The following is a 22,960-nucleotide window of genomic DNA, read 5'->3' on the forward strand; positions in this document are numbered from 1 at the left end:
GTTTCAGCTCTGGTCACAGCACTGGCGGTTTGGGGTTACGCCAAACCCCGGGTTTTCCCTCTCTCCTCCCGCGGGCCGGCGGCGGGGCTGCGATGGGCCCTGGGGGCCGCTCCCCGGGGGCTCCAAGCGGGGCTGTCCCGGGGGACGAGCGCGGTCCCGCCGGGCCCTGCCTGAGGTAACGGCAAAGGCGGGGAGGGATGAAGCGGCGGGGCGTGGCCTGGCGGCGATTGGCTGCGCTGCCCGTTGCGTCACGGCGTGCTCCCGCTCGTCATGCGGCGCGCCGTCGCGGTGTGGGCAGCGCGGTTGGGGCCGGTGGCGCCGTTGCCTCCGCACGGCCCCGGCATGGCGGAACCGGCACCGGGCCAGGAGCAGCAGCCGGGCCCCGCGGGCAAGGAGGAAGCGGCGCCGGCCCCTAAGAAGCGGCGGCTGGCGGCCGGGGAGCGGTACGTGCCGCCGCCGCGGAAGCTGAGCACGGGGGTGAGCTTCGGAGCGGCGCACTTCGCCGAGACCTCTTACTACTTCGAGGGGGGGCTGCGCAAGGTGCGGCCCTACTACTTCGACTTCCGCACCTACTGCAAGGGCCGCTGGGTGGGCCGCAGCCTCCTGCACGTCTTCAGCACCGAGTTCCGCGCTCAGCCCCTCGCCTACTACCGCGCCGCCGCCCGCGCCGGCCGCCTGCGCCTCAACGAGGAGCCCGTGCGGGACCTGGACGTTGTGCTCAAGGTGGGCACCCCCGTTTGGTGTTAGGTAACACCCCCCCCCCCCCCCCCCGCCGTGGGGCTGGGGCACCCCCGGAGGCATCCCGGGGGTGAGCGTGGTCTGCCTGGCAATGAGCATCGCCCCAGGCAGAGCTGTGGAATAACCCCACGGTGGTGCTGAGTGCTAAGGTGTTCTGGGGGAATGGGGTCTCCCAGGGAATCCCTACCCCAGTGGGGTCATGAGCAAGCGGTCCAGTAGTGCCCCACGGCTCCCTGCTCAGACCCACAGGCATGGATCTAATGCTTAGGGTGGGTTATTGAACTCCAGTAGCGATAAGCACAATTGCGGTGCCAAGTTCTGTGTTCCAGGACAAAGGGGCTTTTGTTCCCCGCACCGCAGTGAGCCCCTATTGCATGTGGCCAGTGGAATGGCTGTACCAGCTGCATTCACACTAATTGCCCCTCTGTTCTACAGAATAACGACTTCCTCAGGAACACTGTCCATCGCCATGAGCCACCGGTCACTGCCCAGCCCATCCAGATCCTGGCCGAGGACCAGGAGGTGGTGGTCGTGGACAAACCCTCCTCCCTGCCTGTACACCCCTGCGGCAGGTTCCGTCACAACACCGTCATCTTCATCCTGGGCAAGGAGCACGGGCTGCAGGAGTTGCACACCATCCACCGCCTGGACCGCATGACCTCGGGAGTGCTCATGTTTGCCAAGACTGTGGAGGTGTCCAAGAGGATTGATGAGCAGGTTCGGGAGAGGCAGGTGAGGACAAAAGGCTGTGGAAGATTTGGGGATCTCCACACAGTATTTTCTTGAAAGAGGTTAGGTCCAAAGGCAGCTCATTTGGTTGAAACAAGCACAAGTTCCCAGACGAGCTTGTGCTCACGCTGCTGTTCTTATTGTGTTAAGCATGAGAAAAAGATGGAGTAAAAACCAAATTGATTTGAGTAGCATTAGGTTGAAAGGGATTTCCTTCCTGAGGGAATGTGCGGGGTCAGTACTCAAACAAATCCCCAGACTGAGTGGTTTGTAAGTTTGATTTGTAAGTGGGAATGTGGCAGTCATCCAACAGTTGTTCAATTTTAAACGTTTTGGAAGCTTTTCATTACTTTTCCAGTGGCTCCTGGCCCAAATAGAACTGTAACTGTACTGGCTCCCAGGATTTGCATCCAGGTTGTAAATGGAAGGCCACAGAGAAATGCTCTTGAATTTAATATGAGGAAAAACAGTATCATGGAATGGTTTGTGTTGGAAGGGGCCTTAAAGCTCTGCCAGCTCCAACCCCTGCCACGGGCCCGGACTCCTTCCACTGGAGCAGCTTGCTCCAAGCCCCTGTGTCCAACCTGGCCTTGAGCACTGCCAGGGATGGGGCAGCCACAGCTTCTCTGGGCACCCTGTGCCAGCGCCTCAGCACCCTCCCAGGGAAGAGCTTCTGCCTAAGAGCTCATCTCAGTCTCCCCTCGGGCAGGTTCAAGCCATTCCCCTTGGCCTGTCCCTCCAGGCCCTTGTCCCAAGCCCCTCTCCAGCTTTCCTGCAGCCCCTTTAGGCCCTGGTGCTGCTCTCAGGTCTCCCCTTCACATAGCAGAAGGGGAGAATCCCCTCCCTCGACCTGCTGCTCATGCTCTGGGGATGCAGCCCAGCACACAGGGGGGTCAGTACACCAGGCCCTTGTGTTGTTCGTTTCCCACCTAGTTGGGGAAAGTGCGAGGGAAATTTGGCTTTAAATAACTGATTTTTTTTTCCCCCCTTTCCTGTTGAATTGTAATAAAATGTTGGCAATGCACTACCTACAAATGTATTTCACTGAAGAGAAAGGGAGGAGCAGCTGGGGTGGGACTCGGGGGGTCATTGGGGTAGAGGTGGTCCCTGTTCTGTGAGTTCCTCTGTGTCCCTGCAGCTGGAGAAGGAGTACGTCTGCCGTGTGGTGGGGGAGTTCCCAGAGCACGAAGTGGTCTGTGAGGAGCCCATCCTGGTGGTGTCTTACAAAGTGGGAGTGTGTCGTGTGGACCCCAAAGGGAAATTCTGCAAAACCATCTTCCAGAGGCTCAGCTACAACGGGAAGAGCAGCGTGGTCAAGTGTCTGCCCCACACCGGCCGCACGCACCAGATCCGGGTCCATCTGCAGTTCTTGGGGCACCCTATAGTCAACGACCCCATCTACAACATGGACGCCTGGGGCCCTGACAGGGGCAAGGGCGGTAAGATAGATAAAACAGATGAAGAGCTCCTCAAGGCACTGGTAGAGGAGCATCGTTCCAAACAGAGCCTGGATATCTTGGGTATCATGGAGGAGGACTTGAACTCTGGTGCTGAAAGTAAAGACTGTGGTGGTTCAAGTGACTGCACAAAGCGTGTGCAGGCTGATCCCAGCAGTGGGAATTCCTGCCCTGCTGAGGATGCTCAGGATCCTGGGAGGGACACTCAGGATCCTGGGAGAAACGACACAGCAAGTTGTCCACTGAGCTCTGATGCCAACCTGGAAACACTTGAAAGCAAAGAACTGAGTTCATGTGACAATCAGGATGGGGAAGTGGGAGAAAAGGGTTCAGGAGAGAAGGACCCTTTGTGTGTGGAGTGTAAGATGATAAGGCGGGACCCATCTCCCAAGGAGCTGGTGATGTATCTACATGCCCTGCGCTACAAGGGCATGGGGTTTGAGTACTGCTCCAGGATGCCTGAGTGGGCAGCAGAAGACTGGGAGGAATGAGTGAGGATGTGGGATCTCTCTTGATGTTTCTGGCATGGAAAACATCTTGTAAAGACCTCAGATCTACTTTCTCAGTGTTGGTTGAGGTGAACAAGCTGCCTGTGGCTTGAGGCAGGGTGGGAAGGGCTACTGGGGCTGGAGAGCTGTCCTCATGCTGGAGAGGATGAGCAGAAGATGGGGCTACAACACACTTCTGGGTTTCTGGTGCCTGTTGGTGAACCGGCACTTCAGGGTAGCACACACTGCTTGGCACAGGCAGCTTTGCCTTTCACCTCCACATAACCTGGGGCTGCTGCTGATCATCCACACGGATATTAGTGCATGCACTGAACATCAGCAGGGATTGTTCTCCCGGCCTCCTGTGTTCTTGTAGCTGACACCACGAGCTGCTGGGCTGTTGTTTGCTGTGCTGGATGTCATACACAACACTACTCGTACTGTATTTTATTGTCAGACTGATTGTGAAACTCAAACCTTATCACTGGGAACATCCGGAGCGGAAAGCTGATCCATCTGGTGCTGTTCGTTACCAAGGTGGACTTGGCTTTGGAATTGCTCTTTCTGTACTCCTTTAGATAATTACTCAAAGTTAACTCTAGAGATGGAGCTCTTTATATTTGGCCGGGTTTTGGAGGTGCTAATCCCCAGATTTGTCTTTATAAGGAGACTGGTTAAGATGATTTTTGCCTTTCTGCTACCTCCCCTGTGACCTGTCTCCTGCTTTCTCAAACACATGTGGCTTCTCTTGAGATCCTGTCCACCTCTGTCCCTCACTGCAAACATACTTCAGCAGCATCCAAAGCAGGGTTCATGCTGCCGACTTCTGTTTATCCTGATTGTGTTTTATGATAAGGTACTACAGGCAGGAAGTGGGGAATTTTTAACGTCACTTCAATGTGACAGCTTTCAAGAAAAAAGCTGGTTTATGAAGCAGAAGACTTTTTAATATACATTTTATATTAATGTATGTCCAAGATGATAAATATCACTGTAGTTCTTGCTTTCTTCAGTGTTTATATGGTTGCTTCTTGGCTTCTGGGGTGGGGGGGATATGATGATAATTCTGCTGTCTCAGGTGCTTTGTAATCTTTTTCCCCTCTTTTCCATGTGTCACTGGGGTGACATCAGCTCCAGTGGGTGCTGCAGACAATCAGGACCTTTACTGTGTCATTTCAGGACTGTTTGCAGGCTGGTTTCTAGCCCCATTTCTCTGTATCCACCTCTCCACCCCTACCTGGGGCACAAGCATCTTGTTCTGTGCTTCCAAAATGTTAAAATTAACCTCTTGAAAGGTGAAGAAAGGAATCCAGAGGAGCTGATGCTGTTCAGCTGTATTGCGGGTATCAACTGGAACGTGGCCCAGTCTTGGGTGGCCTTTGAAGGCCCCAGGATGAGGATTTGTGTACCAAACCAGAATAAACCTTTGAGCTTCCAATAGCTCAAGGACACCAAGTGATTTCTTTGTCTCCTGGACCATCCAGCTGTTGTGTTGAGTATTCCCATCCAGGTTCACTCAGGCTTGAGCTTTGCTCTTCCGCATCCCACCGCGGCTCTCTTGTCATTGTAAGTTAACCACAGCTACTATTTTACTCCTGCCATCATGTGTGAAGGTCTAGTGCAGAGCTGCAGGAGCTCATTAAGCAAAAGGATAAAAAGCCCCCTGTGTTTGGGAGATGACAGCAAAAACTCATCCAGCTTTTTCATGCACTGAAATACGTATTTCAGATAGCTGTAAATGAAACTTGGGCACCTTCAGTGCATAGATAAGGGTGTCTGCTGTTGTTACAGCTGGAGACAAAGGGGAAAGGTAGTAACTGTAGGGACAGCAGTTTTAAATGAGGCTTTGGGGTGTCCCAGGTTCTGTTATCTGGGGGTTTTGAGGGTTCCCCCCCAAGAAACAAGCACCTGCAAGGGATTTTCCTGACTTGTGCCAGCAGATGGGGCTGGATGGCTGAAGGCCTGGAGCTGTGTTCCCTTGCTCTGGAGCTGTTCCCTTCTCTGGCTGTGCATAATGACTGCAGGAGCAGCTTTTAAGCGCACCACACCTCGACGGTAAAGAAACCCTGGGGCTTCAGTCTGCAAGATACCTTGGCCAATGCCACTTGAAGGCTGATTGCCACAAGGAGCCTCCACCCACTGCACCCACCTCATCTTCCATCAGTTCAGAGCTGGTGTCCACCCTGCACACGTGCACAAGAAGCGAGCAGTTGCTGATAGGGAAAGTGTGACCATTAGAGGTGACGTGTGGGAATTTGCCATCCAAGGTAGGGTCTGGGGTAAATTCCATGCCCTGGTTGTGGGGTGGGCATAAAGTTATCTATATAAAGCATGGGGTTATCTGTTCACAAAACATAGGTCTCAAGGCCTTCCTCTAGTACAGTTTTATTTTGGTCCTTTCATGCTCCAGCAAAGGCCCAGTAGAGTGTGGCTCTCACCAGGAGCCAAAGCACGCACCCATACACATGGACCCTCCTGGCAAGCCCTGCTGGGGATTGTACAGAGCCTTCCCCTCTGGTTGGGTAGGAAAGACTTGGAATTGTGCCCTAAAACATCACCAAGATGCCCATCTTCCATGTAATAACATTCTTCCAGCTGTTCTAACTGCTCTGTTACGGGTGCTGTTTGTGAGGCTGTAGGGTCATGATCTGGCCATTCTTTGCATTTAGACTAACTGTCCACAGGAATTTTTGAGTAATTAATTATATAACGTAAGCTTTATTAACATAAGCTTTATTACCTAAGTAATAAAAACCTAATACCTATAGGGGCTACAAGAAACCTGGAGAGGGGCTTTGGCTTAGGGGAATGGCTTTAACCTGCCCGAGGGGAGGCTGAGATGAGATCCACCCCCAACCCATGGCACTGAGGCCTCGTCTCCTCGGTGTGTGAACACTTGCAGGGCCGGTGCCTGCAGCCCTGCCCTGGGCAGCCTGTTCCAATGCCTGAGCACCCTCTGGGGCAGGAATTGTTCCTCAGCTCCATCTAAACCTGCCCTGGGGCAGCTTGAGGCCGTTTCCTCTTGTCCCATCCCTTGTTCCTTGGGAGCAGAGCCCAGCCCCTCCTGGCTCCATCCTCCTCTCAGGCACTTGGAGGCAGCCATCAGGTCCCCCCTGAGCCTTCTCTTCTCCACACTGAACCCCCCAGCTCCCTCAGCCCTTCCCCATCGCACTTGGGCTCCAAGAGAGCACTTCTGAGAGGGGGAAGGAGCCCGCCCCGCAGGCACGGCCGAGCTCTGGCAGCTCCACCAGTACCTCAGGGACCCAGACACCCAAGGTATGACCCCTAAATCCCCCGGGACACTGCCCTGGCCCCACACTTGGCGGTTCCCCCTGGGGAGTGGGCTTGCCCGTAGCCCCTGCCTCCCCTCAGCCCCACGGAACGCGGCCCTTGGGAGCTCGCCGGGGGCTGCGGGCGCTGAGCAGCGGCCCGGGCCCGTGAGGGACAGGGGGAAAACGAAATAATGGAGGAAAAAATAATTGTCGTCCGACGAGGATGGGATTCGAACCCACGCGTGCAGAGCACAATGGATTAGCAGTCCATCGCCTTAACCACTCGGCCACCTCGTCACGACAGGCGCTTTCCCAGCCCAACCTATAAGGAAATACGCCCACCGCCTCTGGCATCTTCTCCCGCCCGCCGCTCCCTCGCCGAGATGGCGCCGGTGGCGCGGCCCCTCTCCCGCACAACGCGGAGCGAAGCCTCCGCACAGGGACTGAGCAGCGCCACGCGGCCCGGCCGCTGTCGCCCCGGCCCCATCGCTGCGTTCGCGGGGCGCGCTCCTGAGAGGAAGCGCTGAAGTGACAGGCAGCGTGCTGGCCGCTGGGGGCCGCCATGTTGTACGGAGCCCTTGGCGCCGCCATGCTGTACGGCAGGCGCCGCTGTGTGTCGTCAGGACGGCGATTTGGCGCGAGGCGCAGGCGCGGCGGTTGGGTTTGAACGGCGGAGCGGCGGCCCGGGCGGCGGGAGCGGCTCGGGGCCGTGAGGGGCGCGGCAGCAGCGGCAGGTGAGAGCGGGCGAGGCCGGGGCCTGGCGGCGAGAGGCCGGGCCCGGGCAGCGCCTGAGGCCGCGGTCGTTGTGTGACGGCGAGCGGCGACGGGAGCGCGCGCGGGCTAAAAGGCGGGAGGAGCGGGCGGGTCCCGGTGTGTGTGAGGAGAGGGTCGGGGCCTGAGGAGATCTCATTGAGGGAGCGGGAGCCGTGAGGAGAATCGCGGCGTAAAGCGAGGGGCGAATGCAGGGGCGATCAGCGCGCAGGGATTCCCCCTTGGGAAAACAGCGCTGGCAGTGACGGCGAGGTTGAAATGAGCGTTTCGGCGGTCCTGAGGTAATGGTGCGTGAGGGGAACGGCTCCAGAGCGAAAAGGGATCGTAAAGAGGAAATAAACAGATTCTTACGCACTCTTAAAGGGGGAAGACCGAGGAGGGCTTGAATGGTGAAGGAGCTGAAAAAATCATGGAGTGACTCTTTGTGTTCACAGTGTGGAGTTAATTGTCAAATAGAAGAATAAAAAGAGGTGCTTTTTCATCAACAGAGTAACAAAGCGTCTCAGCTCAATGCCATATGGCCGTATGCTGTAGGTCAAAGATATGTAAAGTTGTAAAGATATTGGAGTGAGTGCAGAGGGGGCCATGGAGCTGCTGCGAGGGCTGGAGCCAGGCTGAGAGAGCTGGGCTGGGTCAGCCTAGAGAAGAGAAGGCTCCTGAAGGGGAGACTGAGAACAGCTCCCAGGCACAGGGGTACTGTGAGCAGGGATGACCGTGTGCTGCCTGGGGTCCTGCAAACCTGGAGCTCGTGACTGAAATGCAAAAGCTGAGCGGGTCTGTGCAGAGCTCTCTCTTCCCACTTCTCAAACTTCATTGTCAGTTTTACAGATCACTTAATCCTAGAGTGGTTTGGGTTGAAGGGACCTTAAAGCTCCTCCAGCTCCAACCCCTGCCACGGGCAGGGACCCCTTCCACTGGAGCAGCTTGCTCCAAGCCCCTGTGTCCAACCTGGCCTTGAACACTGCCAGGGATGGGGCAGCCACAGCTTCTCTGGGCACCCTGTGCCAGCACCTCAGCACCCTCACAGGGAAGAGCTTCTGCCTGAGAGCTCAGCTCAGTCTCCCCTCGGGCAGGTTCAAGCCATTCCCCTTGGCCTGTCCCTACAGGCCCTTGTCCCAAGCCCCTCTCCAGCTTTCCTGCAGCCCCTTTAGGCCCTGGAGCTGCTCTCAGGTCTCCCCTTCAGGAGCCTTCTCTTCAGGCTTCCCCAGCCCAGCTCTTTTGGCCTGGCTCCAGAGGAGAAGGTGACCAGGGTTTCTCTTACAATGTTACTTGCTAACGGTTAGCAAGGAGAGAATAAAGTGACATGATAAACTCTGTCAGACTGCTTATAGCTCTCCTGTAAGTGTGCTTGGTGGAGTTCTTGATGGAGGGATGTACGTAGATAAAGATCATTACTAATATCTAGGGAATGACACATCTGTTGGTCTTGTAGTGTTGATTCTGTGGTATATGGAATCATAGAACAGTCAGGGTTGGAAAGGACCTTAAGATCATCCAGTTCCAACCCCCTGCCATGGGCAGGGACACCTCACACTAAGCCATGGCACCCAAGGCTCTGTCCAACCTGGCCTTGAACACTGCCAGGGATGGAGCATTCACAACCTCCCTGGGCAACCCATTCCAGTGCCTCAGCACCCTCACAGGAAAGAATTTCCTCCTTAGATCCAATCTAAACTTCCCCTGTTTCAGTTTGAACCCGTTACCCCTTGTCCTGTCACTGCAGTCCCTAATGAAGAGTCCCTCCCCAGCATCCCTATAGGCCCCCTTCAGACACTGGAAGCTGCTGTGAGGTCTCCCCGCAGCCTTCTCTTCTCCAGGCTGAACAGCCCCAACTTTCTCAGCCTGTCTTCATACAGGAGCTGCTCCAGCCCTGAGGTCTCCCCGCAGCCTTCTCTTCTCCAGGCTGAACAGCCCCAACTTTCTCAGCCTGTCTTCATACAGGAGGTGCTCCAGCCCCTGAGCATCCTCGTGGCCTCCTCTGGACTTGTTCCAACAGTTCCATGTCCTTTTTATGTTGAGGACCCCAGAACTGCACACAATGCTCCAGGTGAGGTCTCACGAGAGCAGAGCAGAGGGGCAGGATCACCTCCTTGGACCTGCTGGTCGCGCTCTTCTTGATGCAGCCCAGGACACGGTTGGTTTCTGGGCTGCAAGCACAAACTGAAGCCGGTTCATGTTCATTTTCTCAAATATATTTTTGGTGGTGTTTGTCAGGTCCATGAGAGACTGAATTGCAAGGAATATTAACCTGGTGTTCAAAGCCCTGAGTTAGCTGTGTTTTACCAGAAACAGAAAGCAATAGAAAGTCTGTATCCTGTCAGTGTGGGTTAATTTACTTGATCCCCTTAGAAACCATGCAATAAGCTGTGTGGTTTTCTGTGCTAGTGGGAGTTATTGTCATTCACATAGAATATTTTTTGTGTGAGGGAAGGATTGACTAAAAAATTGTGTTGTGTAAGGTCTGATTTCCAACAGTTACTGGAATCTTGACTTTAAACAGAAGGACACCTCACAATAAAACTTGAACTGTGAGCACAGCTCTTTTACAGCGTGGTACAGAAAACATGGACTTGAGGCTTATTCTACTCCAGTGCATTTCTGTGACTGGAGAAGGATGGAGAGAAAAATGACAGCATCAAAGGCTCGCATCTCCTTGTGGGTTTATGCAGTTTTCTCACTGAAGTTTGTTAATGTTTTTCTATTGCAGTACCACATCCTTTAGAAATGGAGAAGGCTTATGCAGACCCTAACTTGGAAATGTAAGTTGAAACCTTGGAAGAATTTTATTGTGGTGTAAATATTGTTGTTGAGAAGCAAAACTTTTCTTAATCCCTGTGTGCATTTCAGTATCTCTCAAATGAAATGTGGTTTCCATTATGAAGAAAAGGAACAGGGGGTTTATTTGATCATGTGTAGGAAAGCACAGAGGGAACTTCATAGCAGCAGATTGGGCAGTGGCTGACCCTGGCGTTCATCTGCTGAGTTTTCCAAAGCTTGTTTTTGGGAACTACTCTTGGGATGAATGATCTATTCTAAACAAGCTTCTTTATTTAACAAGCCCACTTGTAAAAAGAATGGAGTGATCAATTTCTTAACCTTAAATACTGTTCAAGAGATACATCGTGGTTCAGGATTACGCTCTAACACCCTTTTCCCTTTCTTCCCTTGCAGTGACAACACAGAGAACATCCGAGGGAAGCGGCTGTCCTCTGTGAGTAACTTAAGGCATTTCTCAAAAGAAAACCACGTGAGTGATGGAAGGAAAGAAAGGGAAGCTACAAAGAGGAGCTGGATTTCTCCTCACAGCTGAAGTAGAGCATTGCAAAACCAAAGAGAGAGCCTATTAGATTGATACGGTCGACTAGGGCATTGGTGGCTCTCAGAAACTCTCCAGCCAATTCATCAGTCCTTGTAGTTGGAGCTGATCTTCTCAACTGTTGTATTTTCTTCTAGATTTTAAAGGCTCCACGAAATCCTCTGGATGATCTGGGAAATGGGAATGAATTAACACAGGTAGGTCTGTTATGTCCTTTCTCGCTGATGCTCTTCACACCTTCGCTTTGCTTCTCCACTTGTCAGTGATTGAACCGTGTCACTAGAATAATGCAGGTGTACAACCCCTGGTAATAACTGCTTGGGAGGATAATGTTTGGAATATTAAATATTGTAGGGAAACCATGGAGTTTTTCTTATACTTCTGTTTTACATCTGAATATTTCTTCAGTCAAGAAAAGAGGAATAAAAAGAGATCAACAGGTGTAGCTTGCTCCTGCTGTAGCCTTACTTGGATCCATCGCTTACAAACTGGTATAGTCAGTAAGAGGGATTTTAGATCTGAAAAATAATCAGCGTGCCAACTTATTTCAAGTAAAAGCTAAAAAGTGAATACTTTCTTCCAGAAATACAAGGGGAATACATTTCATGCTTATACATGTTTCTTAGGAATTGTAATTATAGGCCTGTTTGCTTTGGATGTCTTTCTAAATGCCAATTCTACCAGGGCATGTTCTATGGACTGAGGATCCAATTGCATCACACATTTATATGCGTTATCTGCTGCTGGTTACAGAACTTGAAAAGTCATTTTTTAGCATATAAGGCTTTCAGTGAAAAAGCCTCTCATAATTTCTCTAGACTGTGCAGTATTAGCCTGAAGTACTCATGCACAACACATCAATTTCAAACCTGGGCTGAGTATAAAGAGCAGCTCACAGTCTTCATCTCAACCTTAATGCCTGTTAACAGTGATGGACAGTTCTGCTAAGGAGCAACAGGAGACTGTCATTGACAGCACTCAGAACTGCTTGTGGAGCTGGCATCATTTTAAAGGAAATAAAGTGTTTTACAAGCTTTATTCACGTGGATATAACAATGTCAGTACTTTGTGTCTTCTTAAACAAGTGTTCCACTTTGCTGAGACTGAGCTATTTAGTTAGAGAAGCTTATTGCAGACAACTGCACAGCAGTGGGATGATGGATTAGCTTTCCAGCACATGTAATATTGCATCCTTACATCCCTTGCAACAATGCGTTACTATGGCCGTGTAGTCAGTGACACCATTTAAACATTTCTATAGGAAAATGGTGACATTCTTTCAGGAATCTTTCCATTTCTCCCATAAAGACAAACCATTATTGGTTTGGGTTTTTTTTCTTCAGTTCTTGTAATGGAAAACTAAAGGAAACCCCCCCACAATTCTCTTGCTAAACAACTGCTTCTGTTTTCCCATGTATGGCAGATGATATGCCAGATAAAAATCCTATGACTGGTGTTCTGCTTCTTGCATTTGGAACCAGGCAGTTCTCACAAAAAGATCTTTAGATGTTAATTCTTATGCAATGGGTGTCAGGAGGAGCTGGAGAACTATGAAGCTGCTTAAAGTAGTTTAAGGATGCTGGTATTATCTGTTGTATGTGTGGGACTTAGATTGTTGGGGTTTGGGGGTGGTTTTATTTTGTTGTTTCATGCAAAGCTATGCTTATTGCAGCTTATGGAGTCAGACCAGTTTTATGGGCATCAAACTGTTGTGTTCTTTATTGTCAGGATATCAACATAGAGAAACGGAGGAGGAACTCCCGCCGTGTCAGCTTTGCCAACACCATAAAGTAAGTCTGAGCTGAAGGCTGCAGATCTGCACCCTTTATTGAAGCATAAACTGCAGGCTGTATCCTGGCATCCCCTAGAACTGCCTGCACTGAGAATTCCCAAATGTATGAAAGCAGCAGACTGGTGACGGTTGTTACACTGAGTTGATTTTGAGACTTAAGAGAGGAGCCTTCATGATTTTCTCTTCCTAGCTGGAAAAAAAGCAGTTCAGTGAAATTAATATAATCAGGAATTTTTGTATCCCATTAAGTTTTTTAGTGATTTCCATCTTACTGATGGTAATGGCATCTTCTCACTAGAAAATGCAGTTAAGTTCAATACAATTCTGTTTTTTGATATCGCATTTCAGAACATACCATGTGGAAAAGCTTTAAGTTAGGGCTGGTTTGTTTTGGATTGGTTTAATTTGCTTTGAAACAGATGGGTTTGTATTTTCAAAAGCTGGTGCTGTTTTTGTTCTTAGCTGCAGAGTCTTCCAGCCAGATCTTAAGAATAACACAGCAGAGAAACAAAATACAGGTAAATCTCCTTCTTCTCCTCCTGACAGGGTTCACAGGCTATTAGTAACAGGATTTTAGCTTGAATTTAAGAAGTCAGGCCTGTCAGTCCCAGGAAAACAACAGTATGCTCAGCTGCTTGTCCTGGACGGGCTGAAAACCCGATAGTTACTGTGGACCTTGTGGCTCAGAAAAAGACTTATTTTTTTCAGACAAAATTCATTTCCATCAACACAAAACTGAGCAGAATGTTCTATTCATTCTGTCAAAAGATTGCCTAGCAAGAGTCTGAAAAGCTAATGCATTTCTCAAGTACTTGGCTTCTCTGAGGTTTTGCCACGATAAGAAGGCACTTAAGAGTGAGAACTTTAGAACATTCTGTTCTGTGTAGTTTACTCTTGCTCTGGATGTTTTATACAATAACGTAAGCTAGAAAAGACCTTTAAGATCATCAAGTGCCAGGCTGTACAGGGCTTAGAGCAACCTGCTCTAGTGGAAGGTGTGGGCAGAGGGTTGGAACTGAATGAGCTTTAAGGCCCGTTCCAATGCAAACCATTCCATTATCCAAGTCCAGCCATGATCGTGCTTCTCATTGCAATGTTATCATTTTCTTGGTTTTTTAGAGTGTGCAGAAGATGCAGAGAATGATGCCTTGAATGAGTAAGTTAAAAAGAATAATTCCATGACTATAGAGCTCTGTCCTGCAAATACATTTCTTCACATGATATGCAAAATATTACCTCTGAAGGAAGTGCAGTGTGTCTAGATGGAAAACTGGTCAGTGCTATTGGTGAAAGAAGGGATGCAGGGAGGAAAAGGATTCAGCTGTGTCATCACTCACAGAAAGATGTTAATTTCTGAAAAATTGAATCATTATTCCTTGAAACTTTCTTTGAAAGCTGATTGCTTGGGAATGTTTCCCAGGAAAAACCTGTTTCCATACCTGCTAGACAGAGTCTTTGCTATTTCTTACCGTGAGTTTTTCCCTCAGAGGCAGGTGAAGTGTTAGTCTAGCGTCAAAGTTTTTACCTAAGTAAAACTCGATGGGATTTTAAAAATCAAGAGGTAAGTGAAGGAACAGATTTATCAGAGAATTTTATCATCCTGTGATAAATCTGATTTAAACAGGTTGAGACACTGTCTATGGGTGAAGAATTCTATGGGGGATTACTTATGCTTAAAATACATAGCAAGGAAACAACTTATGTACAGCTATAGTTAACTCATGTTTTTAATAGTATCAACCCAAGATAGTAACACATATATGTGTGTGTGTACATGCATATATCTATATACACGTATATGTAAATCTATATAATATGTATAAATAAAAATAAACCCCAGTACTCTAGCTAAGGTTTCTTGGTCTTGAAAGAGCAGTCAATAGAGCAGTGGAGAGCAGACTGCATTATAAGTTAGACAAAAGACCACACAAGCTGGACACTGTATCTGGCTTTTTGTTTTACAGCAAAATGATTCCAGGCGTTAGGAACACAGCTTCAATTTCCCAAAGAGAAAGGAATAACTAAAAGTGGAAGGTCTGAGTTAAAAGTAAAGAATTCATCTCTCCTCTTTTTTCACTTGTCACTGAGGAATTAAAATGCCACCTGCATGTTGACCAATGGCTGAGATAAGAGAAACTCTGTGGAAAATAAGATTTCAGCTCACAAATGGTGTTGGTGTCTGCTGCCAGCCCTGTCTGAGCTGTGCAGCAGAATTCTCTGCTTGTCAGTATGTTGCTGAAGGTTTCTGGTGGTAAATCCTGGGCTCACAGAATGAGTGGGGTTGGAAGGGGCCTTAAAGAAAATCCTCTAACAAACTGTTTACCTCCCCCACCTTTTGTAGAAATGAAGAACCTGAGGCTGTTCCCTGTGAGATCACTGGTGAGTTTGGAGATAGATTTAATAACAAAATTACTGTCTTTAGTTAAAACTCTTCACTCTGAATAATTTCATCATCTCTAACAGGTGATGGTTGCATGAGCAGGCTTTGTCCCATGAAGGTGTTGCCAACATTGTACTGTAGAAGTCTGGGTGGCTCTTCACACACTGCAAGGAGTACTGCACATGTAACTTTTCAGGATATAATTAGGCTTAACTGTACTTACTTCGTGGTACTTGTAAAATGAGTGCCCAGCTCTTCAGCTCAGTGGATAAAATAATAAGAAAATAGTAAGAAAACAACAAATGAAGTATTCCCTCTTCTTTCAACAGGGATGAACACTTTGCTTCATGCCCCTATCCAGGCACTGGTGCAGCAGACTGAGGTATGTGAAGAGTTTAATTTGGGTTTGGTGCTAAAAATGTCAGTGTCCAAAATATATTCCAATAATTTGTGTAGTAAAGATGAAAAATGTAACTCAAGTGCATGAGAAGCTGGGCAAGGTTTTCACCTGCATTTAGAGGGGGGAAAGGTGGAAATCACAAGATCCATAAGACTGATCCCTGTGACTCTGTAATTGTTCCATGCTTACCAAGATATGTCTAGATAGGAAGTCATTGCCTAAGAGTAAAACTAAGACATATTCTTTCCAAAAAAAGCCATTTAAATATGGTATGCTCTAAGAATTAAGCTGTCCTTTCCTTGAATGTGTTCTTGCGTACCAAGGAGGACCCAAACCAATTGTTCTTTCCCCAAAAAGATGTAAAGCTCAAGCTCTAACCTTAGTACTGCATCAATTGACTGTTGTTTTAAAGAGAACAAACCATTGTATCACTGGGTTTAAGTGTCAGTAACTTATTTCTTCCTCTCGTTTGTTTTTGGTTGGGTTTTTTCCAGTGGTATGATGCAGACGATGCCACTCAAAGACAAAACAGGCACAACGCCACCTTCATCTTTTCAGAGGAGAATGAAATGGATATGACAGCCAGTCACACCGCCGTCATCACACGTAACCTGAAGAACAACCAGGCTGACAACACTGAGAAAATAGATATCAAATCCTTTCTGGCAGGGTTAAACTCTAACAGTGGGAAGGCAGAAGGGAGCAAAGAATTCCAGTGTTTCTCTGATCCTACAAGCCATTTGTGTCCACCTTCAGAACAGAAAGAAGATGCTGCCACTGTAAAAAAAATAGACTTCAATGATTTTTTGATGAGCCTGAAGTCAAACGAGAAGACCCTCAGCCCTGTGGAGGGCCCTGAGAAAGAGAATGTTTTCTTTATCCCTTCTCAAGTCCCAGAAGCTGTGGCACCATCATCAGTGGAATTTGCATGTTCCCATGAGCCACTGGACACCTGCAACATGACCAAAGTCTTTAGAGAGGAAGATGGTGGGATGGAAGTGACCAAATGCCAGGGATCTTTTGTCAAAGCCACGTTTTCTTCTCAAGCTCCACCACAGCAATTACAGTGTGAGGATGTCACCAAGGCCTTTGCAGATGATGGGATGGATATGACAACCAGTCACACTGCAAAGGTGTCTTTTCCCTCCACCAATGTTGGGAATCAAAGTCTAAACTTCCGAAAGGACTTCCCATCCACAGAGCTGGACAATTCCACGTTAAAGAGACCATCTCATCAGCACTTAATTGTTCAGCAGGACACTCAGCTTTGTACAGACAGAAAACCACTTCAAGACAGGCGAGATCCCACCATGCTGCCACCTGCTAAACAAGAGGCCAGAGCAGTGGGCACCATCCCAGGAACTGTTTCTTCTGAGACTGTCTTCCGAGGTGATAAAACCATTGATGTGTCTAAATGTGAGGACATGGAAATAACTGGGAATTACACAGATGTCATCTGTAGTGACAGTACCAAAGAAACGAACAGTTCACATCTTAAAGCTTTTGAAAAGCCAGTTAATGCAAACACTGTTCTGGCAGAACACAGCCATGTGGCACATGATGGTAGGGACATGGCAAAGAGCCTGACAGCTTCAGATCATGATGCTCCTGTGTTGTATAAAACCAGCGCACTTGAAGTGCCCTCAGGCTCGGATGAGCTAATCAAGAAAGTGTCCCAGGATCATGGGAATGCTTCAGCGAATGCTGGCTTCGATCCCTGTACAAATCCAGCATCCCGTGGGGTTCCCAAAAGCAGACTCCAGCACAGGCTAGGGAACTCGCAGCTTGTTTCCATGCCAGGTGAGAAGACAGTGATATTCTCGGGGGAAGACATGGACCTGACCAAGGCTTGTGTTGTCAAGGATGGAGAGAATGCTGCAAGCGAATCTCCCACTGGAGTGTTCACCTCTGTCCCTTGCAAACCTCATTTTCTTGGTAACAGATCAACGTGTCCCAGTTCAAATGAGCAGGAAGAAATGGAAATAACCAAGTGCCATGCTGTTGTCATTGATGATCACGGCAAGAAGATAACTGCAGAAGCAAAACAAATGCATTGTAAAATAATTCCAAGAAAGAACCAGAACACAAACGTCAGTGAAGGTGCAAATTATTCCGATATGGACAAGGAAAATTGTGAGGTGATCAGTACCAATGGGAACGTTAAAAGAAGCCAGGCTGGGAAATTGGATACTGTGGATCTTGAGATGGTTGAGAAGCAGCTTGGAAAACCAAACTTTCAAGCAAGTGGTGCAGGTTCCTGTGCAAAGACTGTGTGTCCATTGCAGCAGCAAAAGAGAGAAGTCCCTGAGAGCAGTGTCACCAAATCCTGTGCATTTGTGTCTTTGCAAACTCAAAAGGTTATGGCACAGCCTTTGGGAAAAAGCCTTCTAAATGCTTCCGTTTCCAGCACAAATGACAGAATAGGCACATTTTCAGGTGAACAAAACAGCAACATGACTAAAACTCATCCTCCTGCCTTTGCTGCTGCTCCTCTGAATGCAGTAGAAGAACATGGGAATAATCATAACTACAGTAAAGTGTTATCCCAGCCACTGCAGAACCAGACCTCCCAGTGCTCCACCAGTCCTGGTGTACAGGTCATGAGTCAGACAGCAGCAGCAGAGCGTGTGGCTTTGAAAATGAGCACCAGTAATCAAACTGTTACTCCTTTGGCTCCAAATGGTTCATTTATTCCCAGTAATGAGCCTGCTCCCTCTGGAATGAAAGGGAATGAACAGCGTGGAACGGCATTAGGACTAAACGCAAGTGGCCAAAGCTCAGGCAAGCAGGAGAAAGGTTCTAGGAGAGATTTTGCAGTGGGTAAAACAGTTTCTTCTGAGGAGGCTTTTAAAAGTCCCCACGGAGCTGGTGGCCTGTGCTTGAGGGGGGCTGAGGAGCTAGTTGCGGCCACTGCCTCTGAGCTACACATGGGACATGCCCAAGTGCCTTCGTTCTTTGAGAAGTCAGTTGTGTTTCCCTCTGGTGAAAACATGGACTTGACAGGAAACATCACTGCTGCTTTATCAGCAGGAAAAGCAGTACCTGGATTGAGTGTTCAGGATGAAAACAAAATAATGTCCTTAAGTAAAGGGGTCACAATGACAGTGAATCCTCAGGAGCAGCCTGTGTGTGATGTGCACTCCTTGGTAGCTGGCAAGAGAACATTAACCATGGGTGGTTTAAAACATCTGCCTCTTCCAGATGACACCATATTCTTAGAAGATGCTGACATGGACATCACCAGGAGCCACACAGTGTCAGCAGACAACAAAGTAACTGTGCAGCTTAGAAGTTCCAATGATGACCCATCTTTAATTGCTGGAGATGAAACTTGTGTTTTTACCTACAATAATGATATGGAAATAAGCAGACTGGCTACTGCTGCAATTGATAAACCTATGGAAAAGGCTGGGTCTCTAGGAATACTTAACACAGCTAAAAAGACTGGAAGGAAAAGCTTGAAGGGAACAGCAGGGGAAAAGACTGTTTTGTTTTCACTGAATGATGACAATAATGACATGGATATCACAGAGAGCCATACAGCTGCCATAGGCCATGAAATGGTCTTGCAGAATGAGTCAGGGCTTCAATCCCTCTCTTCAGCTCATCCCATTAAAACTGCTGTGTTCACATGCAGTCAGGCTGACACGGACACTGTCAGGTCTTGCTCTGCTGATAGAATTGCTGCAAAAGTTGCATGTGATGATAAATCAAAGCAGGATAAGGTGGTTGGAGACCAAGTGCTTTCAAATGGTGAAGCTACTGTGTTTGCTCTGGGTGATACGGACATCACTAGAACCCATCATGTAGCTTTGGAAGAGGATCCCCTGCCAGGTAGGCAGCTCCGTGGGGCTGTTCCTGTGACTCCCACAGTGATGATCACAAGTAACCAGGCTGAGATGGAAGTAACTGAGTCTCACCCTGTTGATCAAAGTGTTGCAAGAGGCTTTTGTGAGGACAGACCGAAAATGGCCCAACAGCTCAGACAGGAGGCTGTGGTAGGTTCCAGAACTGTCATTTTCACTTTGGCTGAGGACATGGAGTTTACTAAAGCTCAGACAGCAGTGATGCATGGTGAGATGGTGCTGTGCAGAGAGTCCATCCCAGCCAGGTCTGCAGCTCCTGCTGATAAAACCATTGTGTACGCCCACAACCAGGATGATATGGAAATAACTGCATCCCACACTGTTGCTGTTAATAACAATATCAGTGGATTGGACCAGGAGGCATCACAGAAGAGCACTCAGCAAGCAGACTTGCATTGTGGCTTGTCTTCTTGCAGAGGTGAAACAGATTCCTCACATCCAGGAGACCTGAATGGTGAGTGTCATCCAAAATCTGAGGATGAGCCCAGCATTTCCTCTGCTGCATCATCAGCCTCAGTGTTCCCAAACAAGAAAGGAGCTATCCCAGTCCCCAGTGGTACACCACCAAATCCTGTGTGTTCTGTCTCACCTCCAGAAGAGACCATGGGAGTAGAGGCACCACAGGATGTAGACCTTCCCACAGATAATTCTGTCCCTGTGAGCAGGGAGCAGGATCTCATTCCACCAGAAACCCTGAACTCAAAGGGAAAATCTTCCAAACTTCCAAGTAAGGGTCCCACGGATTGTGGGGAGGGAAGTGGTGATCTGGCATCCCATGTTTCACTTCCCAATCCACCAGATGCATGTAGTTCAAAGGGAAACCAAGGACTAGAAGAGGATTCATGTAGAGGTGAAGATGTAGTTACAGACTTGGGCTTGGCTGGAGCAAATCTTGTTACTGTCTCTAACAAGGAGTCAGAGGAAAACCAGGGGCTGTCAGCTGAAGGGGAGCCACCACCAAAAGACTTTCACATCAACTCTGACCAAACAAAGCAACCTGTGGTCAGTGACGGTCCAAGAGATCGAGCAGACCCCACTCGTTCCTCTGACTTCTCAGGTATCTTAAATATTTGTTCAAAACTGAGGAATATTAGAAGGAAATCTGCAGTTTTCCCTGTTTCTGAAACTGCTCTTTCTGTCCAGTTGCCCAGTTCCTCAGCTCAGCCAGAGGACACTTTGAGGGTAGGGAAAAATACTCTAAATGAACCAAGTAACACCAAAGAACAGGAGGACACATGCCTTGAATCTGGAGCTGCTCCCACAGGTGCACATTTAGGTGTGGCCTTAAAGGCTCCATACCAAGGAATAAATGTCCCTCTGGCTATCTTCCAGCCTAAGTTACCCAGCAGAAGGAATCCTTCTGTTTCTAGTGGCCAAGACACAAATACAAAGTCCTCAGACAAAAGAGAAGCACCAGTTGCAGAAGTAACCACTGGTGAAACCCCACGTAACAAGAAGCCTGTGTGGCAGAACTTCAGCCCCTCTCAGTTTATAGCAGAAGAATTTCTTCCTGTCTGCCTGGAAGAAATGGATTCAAATGAATCTGAAAGCTCTGAGCTCGTGGAAAATAACTGCAATGAGATAAGCAAAACCCCAGTCTCCCATGATGAAAAGAATCAAACTGAAGAGACAAAACCTTGCAATACAAAAAGAGCTTTGGAACAAGATGAGGAGCATCCTCAAAGTCCAAAGAAGACCAAGAGGGATGAAAACTTGCATGGTAAAGCCTCTCAACACCTGCAGGTGAGTTGACTCATTCATTGTAAGGGTACAGTGGGCACTAATAGGGCTTTTGCTACACCCCAAAGTTGAAACATCAGTTGGTAGGTTTCCTTTTTCTCTTAACCTCAATACTCCCCATCCTCTGACCTAAACTATTTACTAGTTGTCACTTTGCCATAGCGATAGTGATATAGTGATATATAGAGTGACTTAGATATAGTGATAGAGTAACTGAAGCAACTATTTAGCATCCAAAGATGGATGTTGAGTTTAAATCAGCTTTTTTAGATAGCACAAATAGGGATTCAATCCAGAAAATATGTGCAAATATGGAACATTGATCTGAAACATTCATCTGACCTTATAAATAAGTTTGTCATCATCAGTAGAAACTTTCTAATTCTGAAAGCTGGAGGAGTCTTCTTGGACTGCAAAATGAAGGAAGGATTTGGCAGCTTTACTTCCTAAATGTCACTGTAGGAAATAACTTGTCTGGCCACACTGCTCTACCATGATGATCAGATATCAGATGTACCCATGCTAAAAATGAAACAATTATGAATGTCAGGAAACATCTACAATGTTTCCTGATCAACTTCTGGTTTATATACCTCTTTGTTTCTTTTAAACTTGCTGACATTAGGTGACTCTTGGTGCTGTGTCTCAAAGCCAAGCAGAAGTTCCTGAAGGTGAAGATCCTCCAAATCTCTCAGCTAAAAGCCCTGATTGTACCCATGCCAGCACCAGCAGCTCCCTGGATTCTGTTAAGGCTGACACAGAACTAACAAGTAAGATTCCCTTTGTGGTACCAGTCCCAAACCTTGTGTTGTTCATGCTTCATCAAGGAAGAGCCCCACCAGTAGTACATGTTTTAATCCCAGGTTGGATGGGGCTTTGAGCAGCCTGCTGTAGTGGAAGGTGTCCCTGTCCATGGCAGGGGGTTGAAACTGGATGAGCTTTAAGGTCCCTTCTAACCCAGACCACTCTGGGATTCTTTAATCCAATTTGGGAATGCCCATGGCACAGCTGCCAGCCAGGTACCGTGCCTTTATGCTGGCTGACAGTCCAAGCTGTTCAAGGAGAACCAAGATGGGAAGACAAAGGAGCAGAATTTAGGTCCAGCTTTGATTTCAAAGGCCAGTTGGGCTGATGAGACTGTTCAGTTTCCTTAGCAAAGCCCCAGCTCAAACTGCTGGCCCAAAAATGATTTTAAGCTGGTTCCATGCAGAATGAGTCTGCACCCCTTGGTGCTGTGCTCTTGGAAAGAGACTCCTCAGAGTGCATTGCAGGGGCAGGCTCTAGGCAGATTCACCCCCAGGTTTAATTACCTGATACCCAACAGTGAGGCAGAAATCTGTTGGTCATTTGATAAGGGATATTTCACCTCTGCTTTCAAAACCAATCTGATTTTGGCTTCATGCAGCCTTATCCAGCAGAAGTTGGGCTCTTTCCTTTGAATGAGAAACAAGCCCTGTGAACTCGAGTGCAATGGTTTCCCCTTGAAAGCTGCTGGCAGCTCAGATGCTCTTTGGTCTCAGGCTGCACAGGATTACCTCTGTGAATGGTTGGAGTTTCCTTCTCAGCCTTAGTACTCTTTAGTATGTCACATTTGGCTTTCCTCTCACAGAAGGTGAACTGTTACTTCTCAGCCACTGTGACACACATTTTATGTTACATTAGATTCTTCATCCAGACCTCCTTATGTGCCCCAAGTAGTTGTTTCCTCAGGTACTTCATTCAGCACTGGAAACACACACATAAAGGTCAAAACTCTACATTAATATTGCTGTTTATCCCTAGAGTTAATGAGCCTAAGATTCCTATTTCTGTAAGAACATTATTAACCCCAGCAATGTGCCCCTCTCCTTGTTCCTTGGTTAGTCCAGCGGAGCAGTCGCATGGAGTCTCAGCTTCTCAATGACAGCATCTGTGAGGATAACTTACGGGAGGTATGTAAATGGCTGAATGAGTCCAACTTCTTGTCCTAACAGGAAAAAACTTGTGTGTGTATGTGCAAATAAGTGTTCTC

The 22,960-nt window shown here is 48.2% G+C and overlaps 2 protein-coding genes and 1 non-coding gene across 3 annotated transcripts in view; 2 read left to right on the forward strand and 1 right to left on the reverse strand.

Annotated features, from left to right (window-relative positions):
* Positions 1-342: 342 nt before the first annotated feature.
* On the forward strand, positions 343-4,195 carry RPUSD2 (RNA pseudouridine synthase domain containing 2). The gene is made up of 3 exons (XM_061451003.1): positions 343-723; positions 1,174-1,470; positions 2,606-4,195. Exons 1-3 carry the CDS (start codon positions 343-345, stop codon positions 3,413-3,415), a joined length of 1,488 nt encoding a protein of 495 aa, XP_061306987.1. The 3' UTR covers positions 3,416-4,195.
* A 119-nt stretch (positions 4,196-4,314) lies between these two features.
* Positions 4,315-22,960, forward strand: part of KNL1 (kinetochore scaffold 1) — a 29,440-nt gene continuing 10,794 nt past the window's right edge. Inside the window, exons 1-12 of the mRNA XM_061451011.1 lie at positions 4,315-4,978; positions 10,163-10,214; positions 10,627-10,666; positions 10,909-10,968; positions 12,500-12,561; positions 13,026-13,081; positions 13,683-13,719; positions 14,905-14,942; positions 15,273-15,325; positions 15,838-20,952; positions 21,575-21,719; positions 22,813-22,880. Coding sequence (XP_061306995.1) covers positions 10,180-10,214; positions 10,627-10,666; positions 10,909-10,968; positions 12,500-12,561; positions 13,026-13,081; positions 13,683-13,719; positions 14,905-14,942; positions 15,273-15,325; positions 15,838-20,952; positions 21,575-21,719; positions 22,813-22,880 — 5,709 coding nt within the window. The 5' untranslated portion in view covers positions 4,315-4,978; positions 10,163-10,179. The remainder of the gene's footprint in view (positions 4,979-10,162; positions 10,215-10,626; positions 10,667-10,908; positions 10,969-12,499; positions 12,562-13,025; positions 13,082-13,682; positions 13,720-14,904; positions 14,943-15,272; positions 15,326-15,837; positions 20,953-21,574; positions 21,720-22,812; positions 22,881-22,960) is intronic.
* Positions 6,900-6,981, reverse strand: TRNAS-GCU (transfer RNA serine (anticodon GCU)). The gene has a single exon. It is a non-coding gene; the product is annotated as a tRNA-Ser (tRNA).

The sequence above is a fragment of the Pezoporus flaviventris genome, unplaced genomic scaffold (genome assembly GCF_033815535.1).
Source record: "Pezoporus flaviventris isolate CSIRO_AGI_PZ_B2104156 unplaced genomic scaffold, CSIRO_AGI_Pfla_v1 ptg000012l, whole genome shotgun sequence".
Classification (NCBI taxonomy): Eukaryota; Metazoa; Chordata; class Aves; order Psittaciformes; family Psittacidae; genus Pezoporus; species Pezoporus flaviventris.